The sequence below is a fragment of the Bos indicus x Bos taurus genome, chromosome 1 (genome assembly GCF_003369695.1).
Source record: "Bos indicus x Bos taurus breed Angus x Brahman F1 hybrid chromosome 1, Bos_hybrid_MaternalHap_v2.0, whole genome shotgun sequence".
In the NCBI taxonomy this organism is placed as follows: domain Eukaryota; kingdom Metazoa; phylum Chordata; class Mammalia; order Artiodactyla; family Bovidae; genus Bos; species Bos indicus x Bos taurus.
The window spans coordinates 151,221,758-151,241,135 of record NC_040076.1 but is presented as its reverse complement, the minus strand read 5'-3'; the positions used below and the strand labels follow the sequence as shown (position 1 = coordinate 151,241,135).

At 45.0% G+C, this 19,378-nt stretch overlaps 1 protein-coding gene across 2 annotated transcripts in view; it reads left to right on the top strand.

Annotated features, from left to right (window-relative positions):
* The window catches only part of COL6A5 (collagen type VI alpha 5 chain), a 155,850-nt gene that overhangs the window by 48,168 nt on the left and 88,304 nt on the right, over positions 1 to 19,378 (top strand). For both annotated transcript variants that reach the window (XM_027549097.1, XM_027549107.1), the window contains exons 7-17: positions 2,463 to 3,038; positions 5,441 to 6,016; positions 7,715 to 8,055; positions 8,168 to 8,249; positions 9,912 to 10,054; positions 10,906 to 10,998; positions 14,436 to 14,489; positions 16,587 to 16,658; positions 16,977 to 17,003; positions 17,086 to 17,130; positions 17,220 to 17,273. In XM_027549097.1, coding sequence (XP_027404898.1) covers positions 2,463 to 3,038; positions 5,441 to 6,016; positions 7,715 to 8,055; positions 8,168 to 8,249; positions 9,912 to 10,054; positions 10,906 to 10,998; positions 14,436 to 14,489; positions 16,587 to 16,658; positions 16,977 to 17,003; positions 17,086 to 17,130; positions 17,220 to 17,273 — 2,063 coding nt within the window. The remainder of the gene's footprint in view (positions 1 to 2,462; positions 3,039 to 5,440; positions 6,017 to 7,714; positions 8,056 to 8,167; positions 8,250 to 9,911; positions 10,055 to 10,905; positions 10,999 to 14,435; positions 14,490 to 16,586; positions 16,659 to 16,976; positions 17,004 to 17,085; positions 17,131 to 17,219; positions 17,274 to 19,378) is intronic.

Sequence of the window (19,378 nt, the reverse complement as noted above, 5' to 3'; positions counted from 1 at the left end):
TTTGGTGTTAAGTGTTGGTCTTAGCTATGCTACGTTAAAAGCCATGATCTCAGGGCTGTATACTTAAGTGAAATACCCAGGGATATTCCAGAATAACAGTTTTGTCTGCTAATTTGGAAACATATAGTCTGATTTTGATGACTTCAAATAGATATACCAAGAGAATACTTGAGTGGGTTACCACGTCCTTCTCTAGGGGATCTTCCCAACCCAGGAATCGATCCTGCGGCTCTTGCCACTTCTCCTGCATTGCAGGCAGGTTCTTTACTGCTGAGCCACCAGGAAGCCACATATACCAAGGAGGTCTCAGAATTTTACATTAAATTTCCAGCTTTTTAATACCTGTATACCTAGATTTTCCAGTCAATTTTTAATCCCAAATGATTCTCCCACATTGTTTCTTGGCTACCTGTGCTGCTGCTGCTAAGTCACTTCAGTCGTGTCCGACTCTGTGAGACCCCATAGACAGCAGCCCAACAGACTCCTCCGTCCCTGGGATTCTCCAGGCAAGAGTACTGGAGTGGGTTGCCATTTCCTTCTCCAATGCATGAAAATGAAAAGTGAAAGTGAAGTCACTCAGTCGTGTCCGACTCTTAGCGACCCCATGGACTGCAGCCCACCAGGCTCCTCCGTCCATGGGATTTTCCAGACAAGAGTACTGGAGTGGGGTGCCATTGCCTTCTCCTGGCTACCTATAACCACTGTTAAGTATGTACACATAAGAATGTGTAATTAGAAATATACAGCCATCTTCCTCTCAGTTAAATTAGGTCCAGTATCCAAAGCACAACTCTGCACCTTCTTTGTAAAGATACAGTGTATATTTTTATTCCTTACATTAGTCTTCTTACCCTCTCTCAGCTAAGTAGTTTCCATTTGCCTGTTCATATACCTATCCTTTTGGAAAATTTTAATTTGTTACTTTACTTAAATTGATCTCTTGGAGTCATCACTTTTATCTGACAAACTATAGTGCTTTTCAAATTGGATTAAGCAACCTTAGGTTTGAGCCCATCAATTTTAATGACTTGTGTCAGAACTTGCTATAAATTCACATGTAAGGCTAACACCACCAGGTCTTTTAAATCTATCATGTGCTGCTGTTATCTGTGTTTTGGCTACAACTAACAGAAGAAACCAAAACATTAGTCACTTTGTTGTATGCTGTTCCTATGGCAATAGAAACCTCCTTTGGACTTTGTTGTTCAAAATTTCAGAAGGTTAACAAGTAAGATGTCTTAGTATAAACTGAGCTTTAGGCAATGGCCCTAAGATTTCTCTTGGAAAGGCTTAACTGGAATTTTTCTTCTTCCTCCATGTATGGCAGTAATTCCCAAACTCTTGGCATTGTGGAGATATTCTAAGAAGGGCTCGAAGTAAGGCCACAGCTCCACCTTTGAAATCCAAAGGGTTCTTCCTGGCCTTTCTTCATTGAGAAATGTCATATTTGTAGAGGCCCTGTCTATAGCATAAGGTAGAATTTTAGCTGACTTGTACATTCGGTTTATAAATTTATCAGGTAAATTTATAAATGTGTATCAAGTCAACTCATAAATATGTATTGAGTTATGACTCATATGACTCATTGCCAAATCATGGCGAGTCATTCTTCGTACATGGCCTGGGCTCATCTGCAATGGAAGATCCTTGAAAACTTGGAGATCTCACTGCCAGAAATAAGGATTGGAGGTAAGGTTGGCAGGTAGAGGGTGAACCATTGGGAAGCATGTGCTTAAGCTACTCAGGGGAGGAAGAGTGGAAATAAGCTCATACTTTGGGGGTCCACCCAGAGTGGGTGCTTGGCTTCTACGGAGGAGGAGGGCTTGGGGCTAGGGTGTGGTGACAAGTGTCTTAGCTCTTCCCCTGTGTGGGATTTTCTGGGCTCCAGCTTGGGAAGGTCAGAGGGAGGGCCACAAATAAATGTGAAGACACATGGAGCACAGAGGAAAATTTATCTACCGGAAGCTGAGGCGACAGCTGGAGTCTGAAGGGGCGAGACAGAAACTCCAAGGTTGTACACTGAGCCCCCGAGCCCTTCAAAAATGCAGGCCAGTCTGGCAAGAATCAGTCATGGCTCACCACTGTACTACACTGACTCATCTCCTGACATTTCCTTCCAGGTGAAAGCCTGCTTAGCAAACGTTGTTGTAAAGGACCTGAAGCGGTTTAGCAGAACAGAGTAGGGAGGTGTGGAAAGTGCTGATCTGATCATGGAGTTAGGAGCGCTCCTATCTGATCATCATAGATAGGAGCGCCAGTGTCCTTAGGATCGTGATGTGGGCAAGTTGAACATCTCTGAGCCTGAAGTTTCTTTTCTCTTTAAAATGGCATCAGCCATCCCTAAGAGCAGTGAGGTGTCTGGCACGTGAGAGGTACAAGGCACACATAACTGGTTTCCCTTCTAGGAATCTGTGCAGGATGCACTGCAGAAGCCTGTCATGCCTGCTCTCTTCTGCTTTCAGATTGTAAACGGATTCAGCAGTTAGATGTCGTGTTCGTGCTGGACCACTCAGGCAGCATCAACCCCGAGGACCAAGAACACATGATCAACCTCACCATCCACCTGGTGAAGAAATCAGACGTGGGCCTGGACCGCGTTCGGTTTGGAGCGCTCAGATACTCAGATGACCCCGAGGTTCTTTTCTACCTCAACAAGTACTCCAGTAAACCAGCCATCATCGAGCATCTGAGGAGGCGCAGGGATACGGCGGGAAGAACCTACACCGCCAAGGCTCTGGAGCGCGCGAATGACATGATCACAGAGGAACACGGCAGCCGTATCAAACAAAATGTGAGGCAGATGCTGATCGTTATCACAGATGGGGTATCTCACGACAGAGATAAGCTCGGTGAGGCGGCCTCAAAATTAAGAGCCAAAGGCGTCATCATTTACGCAGTGGGTGTAGGTGCGGCTGACCAAGCGGAACTGGAGACCATGGCGGGGGATAAAAACTACACTATCCATGTCAGTGGTTTCGACAAACTGAAAGATATTTACCTGCCTGTGCAAGACAGTATGTGTAACAACTCGCAAGAGGGTGAGTTGTGCTTTTAAAGTTGGTGTAGCAATACAAGTTTACACAAAAAAAATAAGTGATTACGCTTGGCTTCCCATCACCCAGATGGCATGGGCTGAACGTTCCTCTACTCAGGCTACCAGTTTTCTCAGCTCTGAGAGAAATGCATTCTTGATTCAGCAACATCTAAAGGTCCTTCGCTGCTGTACTGAAGACGTTATAGGAGAAGCTTGCAGAAGCGTTCCTTGCTGTCAGGCCTCTCCTTTCCCTTTCCTTCGCTCTTCCTAGGGCCCTATTCAGCTGTCCCCATTTCATGGTTGCCTGTGCTGCGCATTTGCTTGATGGTCCCAGTGCAACTACTCTGTATCAGGTTCAGGCCAAACTCAAGTGGAAAGTTTCATGCTTTGAACAGATAGGCTTTTGTTTTCAAGGTTCTAGGACCCTCTAAATGGGATTGTCAGCACCCTGTAGGAAGTGATTCCTACAGGGAATCACTGCAGGGATTCCAGCACCCTGAAAGTTCAACCAGGGCTGTGAGCTTTTCTGAATCAAGGCCAGGAGTGGGATTGAATGGGTAACAGAGACCAGTTTCCAGGAACCAGGAAGGAAGGGGTCAGAGCTGAACCAGGAGATACCCCTGGAGTAGGACAAGCTGGAGGCATCATGTCTGAGTGAGCAAGGGGTGAGATTTGCCACCTGACCTAAAAGCAGCGGAGATCAACCCACCCTCTAGGAGGGTCACTGTGCCTCCTTGGAAGCCTGGAATCCTTCCCAGGTACTGGCCTGGTCCTCCCCACATGGCAAACACATCAACCAACCAGCTAGCTTCCTTTCTTCTTTCTTTTTCCCTCCCTTTTTCCAACTTCCTTCTTTTTTTCCTTTCCACCTCCCTCCCTTCCTCTCTACTAGCTTGAAACCTACTTTTGTTTCCAACACAAATTGTGGTTTGTCCACTGACATTAACCCACTCCCTTCTCTGTGAAATCCTCCAACCCCAAACAAAACCTTCCCCCAGATCTTGTGCCAGACCAGCATTTGCTGGGCTGAGTAAAACTACGTCTGATCTCCACAACCCTACTTTACTTAAGTAAGCAATAAATTCAGATTCTTGGTTTCAGATACAGAATGTGGGTATCCTCTTTAAGAAAACATGACTGTCCCCAAGGCATCTTTCTGATACAAACTAGGCTATGTTACTGCAGGTTACTGCAGGTTACCGTTTCTAAACTCCTGAGTTCCAAGTAGGTCCTGCTGACATCTCCAACCTCAGTTGCCCCCTGCTTCCCAGCCTCCCTAGTCATCCTGAAGTCCCTTCGTCTTCGCGTGCATCACTTGCCCAGCACAAACACGCCAGCCCACGGCTTCCCCTGGCTGCATCTAGCTTGCTTGTCACCTTTCAGATTTTGTTTGCCAGTTTCTGACCCAGCACATGTCGGTGTCTCTGCTGTGTCCCCTGACTCCTGCACCTTCTATTTCTCCAGATGGTAGCATCTAACACATGCTTGCTGCTTCCTTATTTGTCCTTGTAACAAGACTGAGTTCATTGGGCAGGCTGGGACTCTTATTTATCCCTGGATCCCCACCAAATCTAGGACTATTAGTAAGACTAGAGTCTTTTCTTTGTGGACTGCTTTCTTCTCATCTCCCACACCTACTTTTGGAGGTAGGTGTCAAGACGGAGTTTTGAGATAGATGTTGAGATAATAGTCTAACTTTTGGATGCAAGATGTTTATTAGGGGGGCACAGCTCTGAAGGAAAGAGGGGGAAGCAGAAGAGGCAAAAGAAGTCCATGATGCACGCCCCATCATCCCAGTTACCTTCACTGAGCACTTTAGTACAGCTCCATCCCAGCCTTTGCATTTGATGGAAACTGAGCGTAAAAGATCATTCCTCGTTTTGGGTCATGTCACGTGGGACTTCAGAAAGACGACCCTGTAACCAATGTTGACTAACACTTGTCCATGAGATTTCAATATTTGGGCTGTGATATTATTAAAGCAATTTGTAGCAGAAAAAAGTGCTGGATTTAAGGATAAAAGGGATCCGCACTCAAGTACAGTGGCACTCAGCTTGGGTGGATGTTCTGGTGTGGGAGTGTTGAATGGATTTCAGGCCTTTGCAATGACCTTTCAGTGACTATAGTCAATCTAGTCAAACTTCTTCCTTCCTTTCTCAGAGTAGCTTTCAGTGTCCTTTCAGATGTATCATGTAAATTATTAAATTTGAAACAAAGCCTATTAAGCTTTTCCTCACCACTACTTTCTCTTCTCTTTGAAGGCCAATTGTGACCTCTCATCTGTTATCTCGTCTCAATTTGCCATGAGTGTGAGGATTTAGTAGAAGCAATTAAATATTTGAGCGAAGGGGAAATTTAGAATGATTGTTGAGGACAATCAGTGATTCTTTTTTTTTTCAATTGCAGCCTGTGACATTCCAGAAGCTGATGTGATTTTCTTTTGTGATGGCTCTGACATGGTATCTGATTCAGACTTTGTTACCATGACAACTTTCTTGTCAGACTTAATTGATAATTTTGACATTCCATCTGAGAGGATGAAAATTGGGATGGCCCAATTTGGGAGCCGCTACCAAGAAATCATCGAGTTACAGAACTCTCTGACTAAAACCGAGTGGAAGTCTCGGATTCAAGCTATCACCAAGAGCAAGGGCCTTCCGCGAATAGACTTGGCCCTGAGAAAAGTGGGCATTATGTTTGAGCCATCCGCTGGCGGCAGAAGGAGCGCTGGTGTCCCTCAGACTTTGGTGGTCATCACATCTGGGGGTCCCCGCTATGATGTGTCAAAGGCAGTGGAGGCCCTGAGAGAAGCTGGCATTTGTATTCTGGCTCTGGGCATAGGAGATGTTTACAAGGAACAGCTCCTGCCGATAACGGGCAGTTCTGAAAAAATCATCACTTTTCAAGACTTTGATAAATTAAAGAATGTGGATGTGAAAAAAAGAATGATCCGTGAAATCTGCAAGAGTTGCGGGAAAACCAGTAAGTGCACCTTTGTTCCTTTGCTTTTGTTTGATTGCAGCTTCCTGGTTGTCCATTTCCCAGGGTGTCTTTGGGTGAATCTAACAGGATGTGGTTTAGAATAATATGCAATGAGAATAGGCGTCTCCTCTGTTTCCAAAAGTCTGGGATTGGTCAGCCTTCCCCAGAGGCAGGGGAAAGGGTTCAGAGGCCAGAGGATGCCCTGGGTTGTGTGCCCGGCTCAGCCTTCTCTTCCACTACAATCCAGGGGTTATATTCTTCTTAACACTTGGAACTCAGCCTTCTATTTCTATCCTCTCTGATTCCGAAAGTCCCAGAGCTATTCCCTGCATTCCACAGGAAGTAAGCAAAATAAGCATTCGCTGATTTTACTTTTTCCTATTTTAATTTTGTTGAACCATCTTGTAAGGGACTCAGTATGTGTGCGTGTGTGTGCACGTCTGTGTATGTGTCTGTCTGTGTCAACTGTATCAGCACATGTCTGGTACATTTTCATCTTTGAATGATGGCATCTGTATAATCATAACATAGTAAAGATTTGAATTGGCCTTGGGGATTATTTAATTTCCAAAGGTCACCGGGGCTGATGGCTGCAAAGGCCAGGTGCGTCATGGAAGTGAGTCACATGGGTTGGGACTGAAGAAAATAAATGTAGAGCTGTGGTCCATCTGATGGGGATGTCATTCTTCAGCTCCAACTGAGAGCTGTGTGCAGGACTCAGGTTCTGTACACTTGGGACTGGGAGTTGGGAGGACAGAGCATCAGTGAAGGATAATATTTTATGGAATTTGTGCAACAGCAGAAATTCCCCACAGGCCTTCTGTTTCTAGACTTACTATGATGGAAGACAGTTCTTTTACAAACCACATTGGTTTTTCGAAGCTGTCTGGTGGGGTGCTCACTGGGGGCAGATGACAGTGGTAGAGGAGTCCAGGACTGGAATCAGAAAGCCAGGGTTCCGGCTCTGGTTCAGCAGCAGCAGCTTCCCTGCCTCACCATCTCCTTGTGTGTAAGACGAGCAACTGGACAGGGTCATGGGTGACCAAGTAGCAACTCGCTGCTGAATTGAGTTTGTCCTATTTGGTGTTGTGATCTCGTGAAATTAGTTGATCGTATTTACAGACTCGAGGTTTCACATTAAAATGTAGATTTCAGGCTTCTCTGAAAAAATCAGACAATGTGACCGGCCTGGGCCCCCTTTCCCACACAGCGACTCTCAGTTGGAAGTGAATGGTGAACAGATGGGTCATTGCTCTGCGTTCACTTTCTCACCCACTGCCCGCTTGACTTGATAACATGACCCTCCTGTCCTTTGTTGCTGACTGAGTTGATGGCCTCTGGACTAAGTAAACTCTAAGAACGATCCAAATATTTTATAATTATATTCATCATAATATGTCCTCATTACGTGAAGAAAATATGCATGCATGCACACACACACACATACACATGAAGCCAGCCTGAGAATAAACCAGGATTAGACTTCAAATAGCCCCTGAAACGTGTAACATTTGAAAGGGGACAGAAGAAACACCTGTATTGCATGCTGACCCAGCAGCTAGTATTCTCCTTATGAGACAGTTTTGGGTCCTAGAGACCCTCCAGCCCTATACCGTGATGCTCTGCCTTTTCAGAACCCTCTGCCCTTCCTTACTCCTGGCTGGTCATTAATGTGGCCTTGTTTTCCTTGATCTCCAGACTGCTTTATGGAGATTGTGGTTGGCTTCGACATTTCCACTCACCTGCCGGGTCAGCCATTGTTCCATGGCCACCCCCGGCTGCAGTCATACCTCCCAAGCATCTTAGAGGACATCACCTCCATCAGGGGTGTCAGCTGCGGGGCAGGTGCAGAGGTGCAGGTGAGCGTGGCCTTTAAGGTGAACAGTGGCCAGAACGTCCCTGCCGAGTTCCAAATCTACCAGCAAACAATATTTGACAGCCTCCTGCAAGTCACCGTCAACGGACCGACTCACCTGGATGCGCAGTTCCTGCAGTCCATGTGGGACACCTTTGAGAATGTGTCTACATCCCAAGGACAGGTAACCAAGTCACTTTCTAGCTCCCATCTCCATGTCCGTTCGTTAGTTTCTCCCTCCCAGTTATACGTTTTGTTCTCGAGTCGTCCCATTCTATGCTCACCTCTTTCTCCAGGTGTTGCTCATCTTTTCAGATGGTCTTGGGGGTGAAAGCAAAATGATGCTTGAAGATCAATCGGACAGGCTCAGGGAAGCAGGTAAACTTGAAATTGAAAATGTAAATAATGAAGCAGGGGATGTGCTAAACAAGTCTCTACCTACGCGGGTGCTCTGGAACTTGGGGTTTGCCCGGCCCCTTGAAGCAAATGCCACTGGTGCCCTGCCCAACCCCTCTTGACCACACATGCATCCCCCAGATACTGCAAATGCCACAGTCAAGTGCTTCTATAGCCCGGTGCCTATGACTGACCCGACCAGTGACCTGATTCTTGGAGAGGAGGTTGGGGTTATAACGTATTCCACCTGATGGATGGAGGCAAGGGTAATTAATACAGAGGGCTATAGAAGCCCAGCACCCTTGCCTGAAGTATACAGCCTGTGCTCCAGAGTCCCTCGGGAATCAGACCAAGGCGAGGACTTCATGGAGACATCCTTGTCCACAACCTCCACTTCTCTTTGCTGCTTCTCTCTCTACCTCGGTAAGCCACGCACACACAGATTCCTCTCCCAGATGCAGCTTCTAGGGAACCTAAGACGCTTGCTGTCTCTGTCTGTGATGCTCCATTTCTGCTCCCAGCTCATCTGAAACTATGACATGGACAGGGGAGAAGCAGTGAGGAGTGCTTTTCAAAATCCACGACGCAGTCTTTCCCATGGAAAATCAGACACAATAGGAAATGTCTTAGGGTCCCTAGAAGTTGCATCTGGGAGAGGAAATTGTGTGTGCGTGGCTTACCGAGATAGAGAAGCAGCAAAGAGAAGTGGAGGTTGTGGACGAGGGTGTGTTTCCATGAAGTCCTCACCTTGGTCTGATTCCCGAGGGACTCTGGAGCACAGGCTGTACACTTCAGGCAGGGGTGCTGGGCTTCTGTATCCCCCTGCATTAATTACCCTTGCCTCCATCCATGAATTCTCCAGGCCAGAACACTGGAGGGGGGTAGCCTTTCCCTTCCCCAGGGGATCTTCTCAACCCAAGGATCGAACCCATGTCTCCCATATTGCAGGCGGATTCTTTACCAGCTGAGCCATGAGGGAAGCCCAAGTGAAGTAGGTCAGAGAGAGAAAGACAAATATTTACAAAACAGATATAGACTCACAGACATAGAAGACAAACGTATGGTTATCAAAGGGGATAGTGGTGGGGCAGATAAATTAGGAGTTTGAGATTAACATATGCTCAAGTATGTATAAGACAGATGAACAGCAGGGACCTACTGTAGAGCACAGATACTGACATATATTAGGCATCTTAGAATAACCTATGTGTTTGTATATATATAACTGAATAACTTTGCTGTGCCCTTCAAACTAACACAACACTGTAAATTTTTTTACACAATACTTCAATTTTTAAAGTGGTGAGAAAAAGTATGTTACTAGCTACCTTTCTTAAAAATTGCTTTCAAATGCCCAAGAACTTCATTAGGACTGGTGGTGAGGTATCAAACACAGTCTTCTGCTAGTCTTTTTGTGTAAGATTTCTTAGATTTCGTGCTGAAGTCAGGAACCAGTGCCTCACGTGTGTACAAAAGATGCAGGCAATGCTGCTGTTGGGTTCTTCAATGTCAAGAGCACTTCTTTCTCTTATTTCCCCCTCTTTCTGATTCTTTGAATCATGTTCACTGGAAGGAAATAGATGGGCTTTCCTTCTTTCGGGAGTGTGATTCCTTGGGTTTTATCACCACTTTTTTGCTGCCTAGGACTTGATGCTTTGCTGGTAGTGTCCCTAAATGAAACCGCTCACGATGAGTTTTCCAGCTTCGAATTTGGAAAAGGGTTTGACTACAGGACTCACCTGACCATTGGAATGAAGGAACTGGGCAGTATGCTATCACAGTATCTGGTGAGTTGCTGAACAAAAACCCCATGTTATTCGAAATGCCCTGGGAGGTCTTCCCTGTGGTCCAGTGGTTAAGAATCCACCTGCCAGTGCAGGAGACGTGGGTTCCAGGAATATTCCATGCCTCAGGGCAACTAAGCCCATGTGCCACAACTGCTGAAGCCTGAGTGCCCAGAGCCTGTGCTCCACACACAGCAACATAGTCCCTGCTTGGGGCAACTAGGAAAGCCCTCGACAATGAAGACCTAGTGCAGTCAAAAATAAATAGATAAATCTTTTTAAAAAATGCCCTGGGAACACGACTGAAATCTTGATGAATATTCTCAAAGATTCCCTTGTTTGCCCTAAATTCAGTACATGGTCTTTAGCATATGAAAAAGTGTGACAGCCCAGAGCATTGGTTTTTGTTTCCCCATGACCTTTCACCCTTTGTCATCTCACCAAATGAAAGCTGAGGAAACTAAAAACCCAACCAACCCCTAATCAAATAATAATTAAAAACACACACACACACACACACACACACAAAACCCCAGCAGTTTCTGCTGCAGAAATCCCAAGAAACAAGAGCCTGTCGACTAGGAACCAACCAGTGGTCATCTGTGTCGTGAGTGCCCCTTCTATAAATAGAGATCATTTCCTTGGAGAAGGTATGTTGCCCGTACAATTGCTAATCTGATGCTTTCTCTTCAAGGTTAAAAAAAAAAAACAAAAAAAACCCTCTTATTCTTTGCAGTCCCTCACCCAATGAGAGAGGACGGGCTGTAGGTGGTGAATTATGATTTGCGTCAGTTCAGTTCTTATGTGATGAATTTCCACACCGCGGCTTCTCACTCAGTGTTTCTTTTTCCCAGGGGAACATTGCAGAGAGGACGTGTTGCTGTCAGTTTTGCAAATGCCCAGGGATTCCAGGACCTCAGGGGAGCCAAGGGCCACAAGCCTCCCAGGTACCATTCAGTTGTGACACTGTCCTACCTAATGGGCTTTGATTTGGTACAGATGGAACTGAGACTGAGTGGGTGGGTTTTCAGCCTTCACTTGATGCTGAGGTAATTACTTTGGGCCGTTCGTGTGACTTCTCTGGGGTAGGAGCCAGATCAGAAAGGTTCATGTTTAAAAAAAAATTATTTTATTGAAATATAGTTGATTTGCAATGTTGTGTTAATTTCTACTATACAGCTAAGTGATTCAATTATATACACACACATATAGAGAGAGAAATAGATATACATTCAGTTATACATATATATATACACACACACATTCTTTTTCCACAAGCCTATAATAAACCATTATGGTTTATTATAGGATATTCAGTATAGTTCCCTGTGCTCCACAGCAGGAACTTGTTTATCTATTTTATATATAGTAGTGTGTATCTGCTAATCTAAACTCCTAGCTGATTCCTCCCCTCCATCCCCTTTGGTAGCCATAGGTTTGTTTCCTATGTCTGCGAGTCTATTTTTGTTCTGTAAATGCATCCATTTGTATAATTTCTTAAATTCCACATATACATGATATCATAAGACACTTGTCTTTCTCTTTCTGGCTTACTTCACTTCATATGATGATCTCTAGGTCCACCCATGTGGTTGCAATTGGCATCATTTCATTCTTTTTATGGTTGAGTAATATTCCATGGTATAAATATACCACATCTTCTTTACCCACTTCTCTGTTGATGGACATTTGGGTTACTTCCATATCTCGGCTATTGTAAACAGTGCTGCTATTAACATTGGAGTGTGCGTCTTTTCAAATTAGAGGTTTTTTTTTTCAGATATTTTCCCAAGAGTGGGATCACAGAATTGTATGACAACTCTATTTTTAGTTCTTTGAGGAACCTCCATACTGTTTCTATAGTGGCTGCACAAATTTTCATTCCTACCAACAGTATAGGAGGGTTCAGAAGACTCGCTTTTGATTCTACTATTAAGAATGACTCCTTTTTTTTTCTTATGTAGACTTTGGGGTATTGCTCCTTGGCTTTGCAATTTAGACTTTAGACAGTTTTAAAGGTGGCAAGAGGTGTTAGAAATGGTGGGGAAAGTTTTGCTTCATGAACACTGGGTCATGACTGAACTACAAAAAGAGTGTAGCTTTGCAGAGCCTTGCCTTTAAAAAATGAATTACACAGCAATAGCATAAATAAGTGTATGTTATATAAATATATCACACATATATATACACACACACATATATATATATATATATATCATGGTATTTTAATTCCGTGGAATGCTCTAAGGGAATGAAAATGAATGAACTACAACTACACATGACAACAGGTATAAATTTTATAAACACAATAATGGCCAAAAAAAAAAAAAAAAGGGCAAAACACAGAAAAGTGCATATGGTATGATAGATTTATAAAAAGTTTGAAAACAGGCAAAACTAACCTACAGTTATTCTATCCAGGGATGAATAATTAAGTAGTGAAGTATTTTTCAAAGACTTGGAAATGTCATCATAAAAGCAAGCGTCTGTTCCCAGGGAAGGGATGGGGACTGCTTTGTGAGTGGGGTAGCGGCTAAGTGTGGGTATCAGCCGTGTCCTATTTCTTGGCCTGGGCAGTGGTTACACTGATATTCACTTCATAACAATTAAGTTGTACCTTTATAGTCTATTTACTTTTATGCACTTTTTCAAATACATTTTAGATCACACAATGAAAAGGAGTCTGGTTTATTTGAAGGGCTTAAAAATGATTCTTGCTCAGGAGTCACACTGTCCATCCTTGTGAAAAGATAATTGATCTCAGCCTTTTTACTGACTTCTTGATGAAAGTGAAAGAGGAGAGTGAAAAAGTCGGCTTAAAGCTCAACATTCAGAAAACGAAGATCATGGCATCTGGTCCCATCACTTCATGGGAAATAGATGGGGAAACAGTGGAAACAGTGTCAGACTTTATTTTTCTGGGCTCCAAAATCACTGCAGATGGTGATTGTAGCCATGAAATTAAAAGACGCTTACTCCTTGGAAGGAAAGTTATGACCAACCTAGATAGCATATTCAAAAGCAGAGACATTCCTTTGCCAACAAAGGTCTGTTTAGTCAATTCTATGGTTTTTCCAGTAGTCATGTATGGATGTGAGAGTTGGACTGTGAAGAAAGCTGAGCACCGAAGAATTGATGCTTTTGAACTGTGGTGTTGGAGAAGACTCTTGAGAGTCCCTTGGACTGCAAGGAGATCCAACCAGTCCGTTCTAAAGGAGATCAGTCCTGGGTGTTCTTTGGAAGGAATGATGCTAAAGCTGAAACTCCAATACTTTGGCCACCTCATGTGAAGAGTTGACTCATTGGAAAAGACTCTGATGCTGGGAGGGATTGGGGGCAGGAGGAGAAGGGGATGACAGAGGATGAGATGGCTGGATGGCATCACCGACTTGATGGACGTGACTTTGAGTGAACTCTGGGAGTTGGTGATAGACAGGAAGGCCTGGCGTGCTGCGATTCATGGGGTTGCAAAGAGTTGGACACGACTGAGTGACTGAACTGAACTGAGTATATTTTTATGGAAATACAGTTGTTTTGCAATGATGTGTTCATTTCAGGCATACAGCATGGTGATTCATACACATGTATGTGTATTGTTTTTCAATAACTCTTTTGCATTATAGATTATTACAAAATATTGAGTAGAGTTCCCAGTGTTATCCAGTAGGACCTTATTTTTTACCTATTTTATTCATAGAAGTGTGTATATATTAATCCCAAACTCCTAATTTATCCCTCCCCTGGACTTTTTACTGAGTTACGATGTTTTGTTTAGCACAGTTTCCTTTCTTATTATGTTGCTGGAGACTAGAATTCTATTCCAAGAGTGCAACCTCCCAGTGTACTGAGCAGACAGTGGGGATCTGTGTTAGAGGGTGAGGAAAGCAGACCTCAAGTGAGATCCTTGCCAAACATAAACCAGGAGACAATGAAACAAGGGAGGGAGAGAAGATAGCAGATTACAGCAGATAGAGCTGATAGGGAGAAGGCTCCTTCTTGTCCTCAAAAAAAAAAAAAAAAAAAAAGGAAGAAAGTAAAGTGATGTCTTTGGAAATGTTCTCAGTTTGCCTGCTGAAGGGGTCGTGGTGGACACTGCTATCCTCCATGCAACCCCCCAGGCACAGACCTGGCCCTGAAGGATGTGGCAGGGGGCAGTCCAAACCCAGCCTTCTGGAGACATCGGGAGGGCTGCCTCTGCAGAGAGCTTCAGAGCCGAGAGCCAGGACCAAAGCCAGCCCCAGCGCTTGTCCAGCTCTCCCCAAACTCACAGCCGCGCCTGCAAAACCACAGCTAGGCTGGAGGGAGGGACTTGCCTGAAATGCCTAATGTAACAGGTCTGAGTTGATGAAGGATGACTAAGATGGGTTTTTCTCTTTCCCCGCAGGGCTCTCCAGGTGTGAAAGGCAGCAGAGGACACAGGGGAGAGGAGGGAGAGCCTGTAAGTTTTGTGACTCGCCGCCCACCACACTCTTTCCTTTTCCATTAAAAAAGCTTTATTCTCCAGAAGGAATAGTGGGGTTTTGTTTATATGCCTTTTGAGTTTGAGGGGTGGGGTGGGTTGCCTTTTCCCCCCTTCTCTTTGTCTGCGTCACGAGGCACTTGCTGAATCTACTTTTGGGGGAAGAAGGGAGCAGAGTCTCCTATGTTGTGCCCGGCACATTTTTGGCGGGTGGCAAGGAACTGGGCACCCTCCCTCTGCCCCCGCGTAGGGTGAAGGCTGAGCGGGTGTCTCTGGACCGGCAGCCCAGTGCTTCCAGTGTGGAAAGAGAAGTGGGCAAAGCACCCCCAAATATGGTGTCATGGTCCTACGCTGCGCAAGGCTTTTGAACATCAGTCGTTGACTCCCAAACCGTAACTCTCTCTTGGTTCATCAATTAAATTATAAAAATGGATTTGGAGGAATGGAAACCACTTGGGTAGCTCCACTGGGATGGGAAAGTTCAGGAGGTATCCAGTTGTCTGCATAGCAAGTTGTGAAAGCACAGCCTCCAGCGTCGGATGGCCCAAGGCTGACCTAGACGTGAAACCTTAATAAGATATGTTAAGTTCTTGACCCTTGGTTTCCTGTCTGTCAACTTATAAATTTCTCTAAGACTATAGTTTACCCACCCTGTACCTGTGGAGGGATTATGGAGCTGACTGAGCCAGTCAGGATTTGAGTGAGGGGAAGAGTGTCACCCGCTGCCCGACTGTGAGCCTGCAGCTGGCTGAGTCCAAACAGCAGGGACATTTTGGTTCCTCTTATCACCTGCAATGCGGGAGACCTGCGTTCTATCCCTGGGTTTGGGGAGATCCCCTGGAGAAGGGAAAGGTTACCCACTCCAGTGTTCTGGCCTGGAGAATCCCGTGGACAGAGGAGCCTGGCTGGCCACAGTCCATGGAGTTGCAAAGAGTCAGACACAACTGAGCCACTTTCGTTCACTTTCACTTTCAGCAACCTGCGGCCATGGGTGAGGCCTCCTGCTTTTACTGCAAACAATCCTCATTAAAAAGAAAGAAAGCAAAGCAGTGAAAGGAAAATTGCCTCTCCTCTCACCTACCGGGAGGGAGAGAACTAAGTTCACTGCTAGTATTTATCCACACAGCAAACCACGAGCACCTTCTGTGCACCCAGATCTGAGCCAAGCCTCCAGGACACAATGGGGAAAGAGACAGTTGGGGATTCCAGCTCTCAGGAAACACAGTATTATTCTTTTCTTGCGACTCATTTTATTCTAGCCCTTGTGAGTGCATGCGTGCTAAGTTGCTTCAGTCGTGCCTGACTCTTTGCGACCCCATGGACTGTGGCCCACTAGGCTCCTCTGCTCATGGGATTCTCCAGGGAAGAATACTGGAGTGGGCAGCCTTTCCTTTCTCTAGGGGATCTTCCCAACCCAGAGATTGAACCCAAATCTCCTGCATTTCGGGCAGATTCTTTACCATCTGAGTCACCAGGGAAGCCCATTCCAGCCCTTACCTGTATTTTAAATATTTCCAGGAGAAGCTGGACTAATGAGAGATGCACAGGCCACTGACCTTGGGTGCGCTTCCCTGTGTGGATGTTCTAATTTGGGGGTTCTTTAACTGGGGAGTCCTTCCTGTGAGCACTGGCTTGAGGCAGTGTCACTTCTGATTAGCTGCTTCTGCTCAGCTCCTGTCCCCTGGAACCAACTTGCTTCTCTGCCATGAGCATGGTGATTTTTCCAGGATGGTTGGGGCCTGGGCAAGATGTCAGGGCCAACATGTGTCAGGGGAACATTTGAAATGTGGCTGCAAGTGATGTGACTTCAGACCTTTAGCTGTGCTTTCTGTTGAGGGCAGGGAAGCAACTGAGCTCACGTCACATGTTAGTGTGGTCTCGGATCTGTACAGAAGCACTGAAGGGAAAATGTTTGAATCCAGGGGAAAAACAGACTTAACGAACCAGTGTGCAGGGGATTTTGCTTTAACTGGAGCTCAGAGTGCCCTGTTCTGGCTTCACTCTGGAAGAGTAAACGGCTGGCAGCTTTCTGGCAAAAGAATCACTATGGATATCTGTTTGGGTACCTTTCCCTAGGGAGCTCGAGGAGAAATTGGACCCCAAGGAAACAGAGGGAATGCAGGATGTCCAGGGCAGCCAGGTCAAAAGGTAAATGTTTCATTTTAAGTTCCCTATGGCATCTTCTGTCTCTCCTCCATTCCCTCTCTCTTCCATCCCTCCTCCCACTTTCCCTGTCTCTAATTATATGTTAGTTTCTTCCTCTGCAGATTAAGTCTCTTTAGTCATTTCAAGAAATTATAAGCATTAATTAAATTCCACCCATAACCTTTCTGTGGCTGTATAACCAAAAGTAACTAAAGGAATACACAGACACTCTTAATGGAAGCAGCCCCTTCCCACCTCAATAGGCTGTGAATCCACGTTCGGTCTTTGACATGCCAACGAGAGATATTTAATCTTTTACAGGGAGCCAGAGGATTTTCTGGATATAAGGTACGTGTGGTTACTTCTCAGTCAAATTTGACTTCCTTAATTTGCCATTAGGTGGCAAAGATCTGCCTTATCTGTCTTTCAGGGAGAACACGGAGATGATGGGATTGATGGACTGGATGGGGAAGAGGTAAGCCATTTTTCTTCAAGTGCCACAAAATCATCATCAGATCAATGTATCTCTTTAATGGGAATTTCGTTTGCTTTGTCTTCTTTCAGGGCTTTCATGGACTTCCTGGGAAAAAGGGAGAAAAAGGTGATCCAGGTTCCCAGGTAACACTTTTTCATACATCAAAGAAGGAGAATTTGGCATTAGAGGTAGTCTTAACTGTAGTGTGTCAGAGGTTAGGAGGAAGAAAGTGGACATCTGACTGGCATACAGTGAAGCCTATTACCACTGAATAGATGGTGCATCCCCATTTGGGGCAAGTGGGTAACTATGCGATTTTCAAGAATTTCCAAGCTAGAAAGATCCAAGGCTTGCAAGAACCTGTGAGCAAGAATCTTTTGCAAGATTGCAATCTGCTTGCAAGAATCTTTTCGGAAGTCTGCAAGTGAATCCATTTGCCGGTCAGCAATTTGTTTTCTTTATTGCATCCAAAAAAAAAAAAAAAAGCAAGAGAATGAGACAGAATTATTTTGGTGGACTTGATATAGCAAATCACAATGATACATACATATATATATATATACATATATATATATATATATACATGTTTATTTATTTTCAGTTCACTTCAACACTCATTAATGTGTGCCTCTTTGGTTCCAAGCAGCTCTCCTTTTATGTTCTGATTCACTTATTTATTAAATACTTTGAATACCTGGCGTGCGTCAGGCACTGAGTTATGTACAGAAGACTCATAGATTAACCAGACTGTCCTTGTCCTCAGGGATCCTTTGGTGTGGTTGGGAAGACAGAGATATCAGTAGCTAATGGAACGCAGGATGTGGTTGGGATCATGTTATAGGCGACTGTGTGGTCCCAGAGAACAGTGGGGAGGGAGTGCAGGAAATCTTTCTGGAGGAAATGATCCCTGAACTGAAGATGAATAGGAATTAGCAAGACGTGGAGAGGGGGCATTCCAGACAGAGGGAGCGGTTTTTTAAAATTTTAATTGGAGGCTAATTGCTTTACAATATTGTGGTGGTTTTTGCTATACACTGACATGACTCAGCCATGGTGTACATGCATCCCCCATCCTGAAGCCCCCTCACCTCCCTCCCCACTGCATCCCTCTGGGTTGTCCCAGGGCACTGGCTTTGAGTGGCCTGCTTCATGCATTGAACTTGCACTGGTCATCTATTTCACATATGGCAATATACATGGTTCAGTGCTATTCTCTCAAATCATCTCACCCTCCCCTTCTCCCACAGAGTCCAAAAGTCTATTCTCTTTTGCTGTCTTGCATATAAGGTCATCGTTCCTGTATCAGTGCTTTTCTTTCTGACTTCACTCTGTATAGTAGGCTCCAATTTCATCCATCTCATTAGAACTGATTTAAATGTGTTATTTTTAATGGCTGAGTAATATTCCATTGTGTATATGCACCACAACTTTCTTATCCATCCATTTAAGCAAAGACACGGAGGCTTGGGGGGGCCCTGAAAGTTGTTCTGCCTGTTATGAGCGTTAGGGTTCAGATGGAGGGAGCTGGGGTTCAAAAGGAGTTGGGAAGAGCTGGGAAAGGCACTGGTGAGCCAAGGAGAAGCCGTCTGGATCACAATCATTGGGAATGTGGAGCCTTAAAAGATTTTAAGCAAGGAGGTCACGATCCAATTTGCATTTTTAGAACTATTGCATGACGGTAGCGTGGAGGGTGTGTTGGGGATGACATAGATGCAAGGCAAAGATGAGAGGTGGATCTGTAGTAATCAGGGTGAGAAGTGCTGAAGCCTTCAAATGAAGCAATTTAGAACTATTGCATGATGGTAGCGTGGAGGATGTGTTGGGGATGACATAGATGCAAGGCAAAGATGAGAGGTGGATCTGTAGTAATCAGGGTGAGAAGTGCTGAAGCCTTCAAATGAAGCAACAGACAAAAGACACATTAAGGATGTAATAGGGTCCAGGCTGGAGTGAGGTCCTGGCGTGCAAAATTTACTGAAGCACTTATTCTCAGAGTGATGTAGAGTGGGTGCCTGCCCAAATGTTGTACCCTTGGTATCTTGTTTGTCTCACCGTGGCTCTGGCTCCAGGATGTCAGATTTATTCAAGTTAACTAAAACGAAAACTTCTGCTCTCCTGTCGTGTGCTTGACGGCCATCGATGGCCAGGGGCTAGTGTACTGGAGAGTGTGGATGGACAACCTCTCCATCTCTGCAGAAGGTTCTAGAGGGCGGTGCTAGACCATGAGAATTTTTACCTTTTCTCAGCC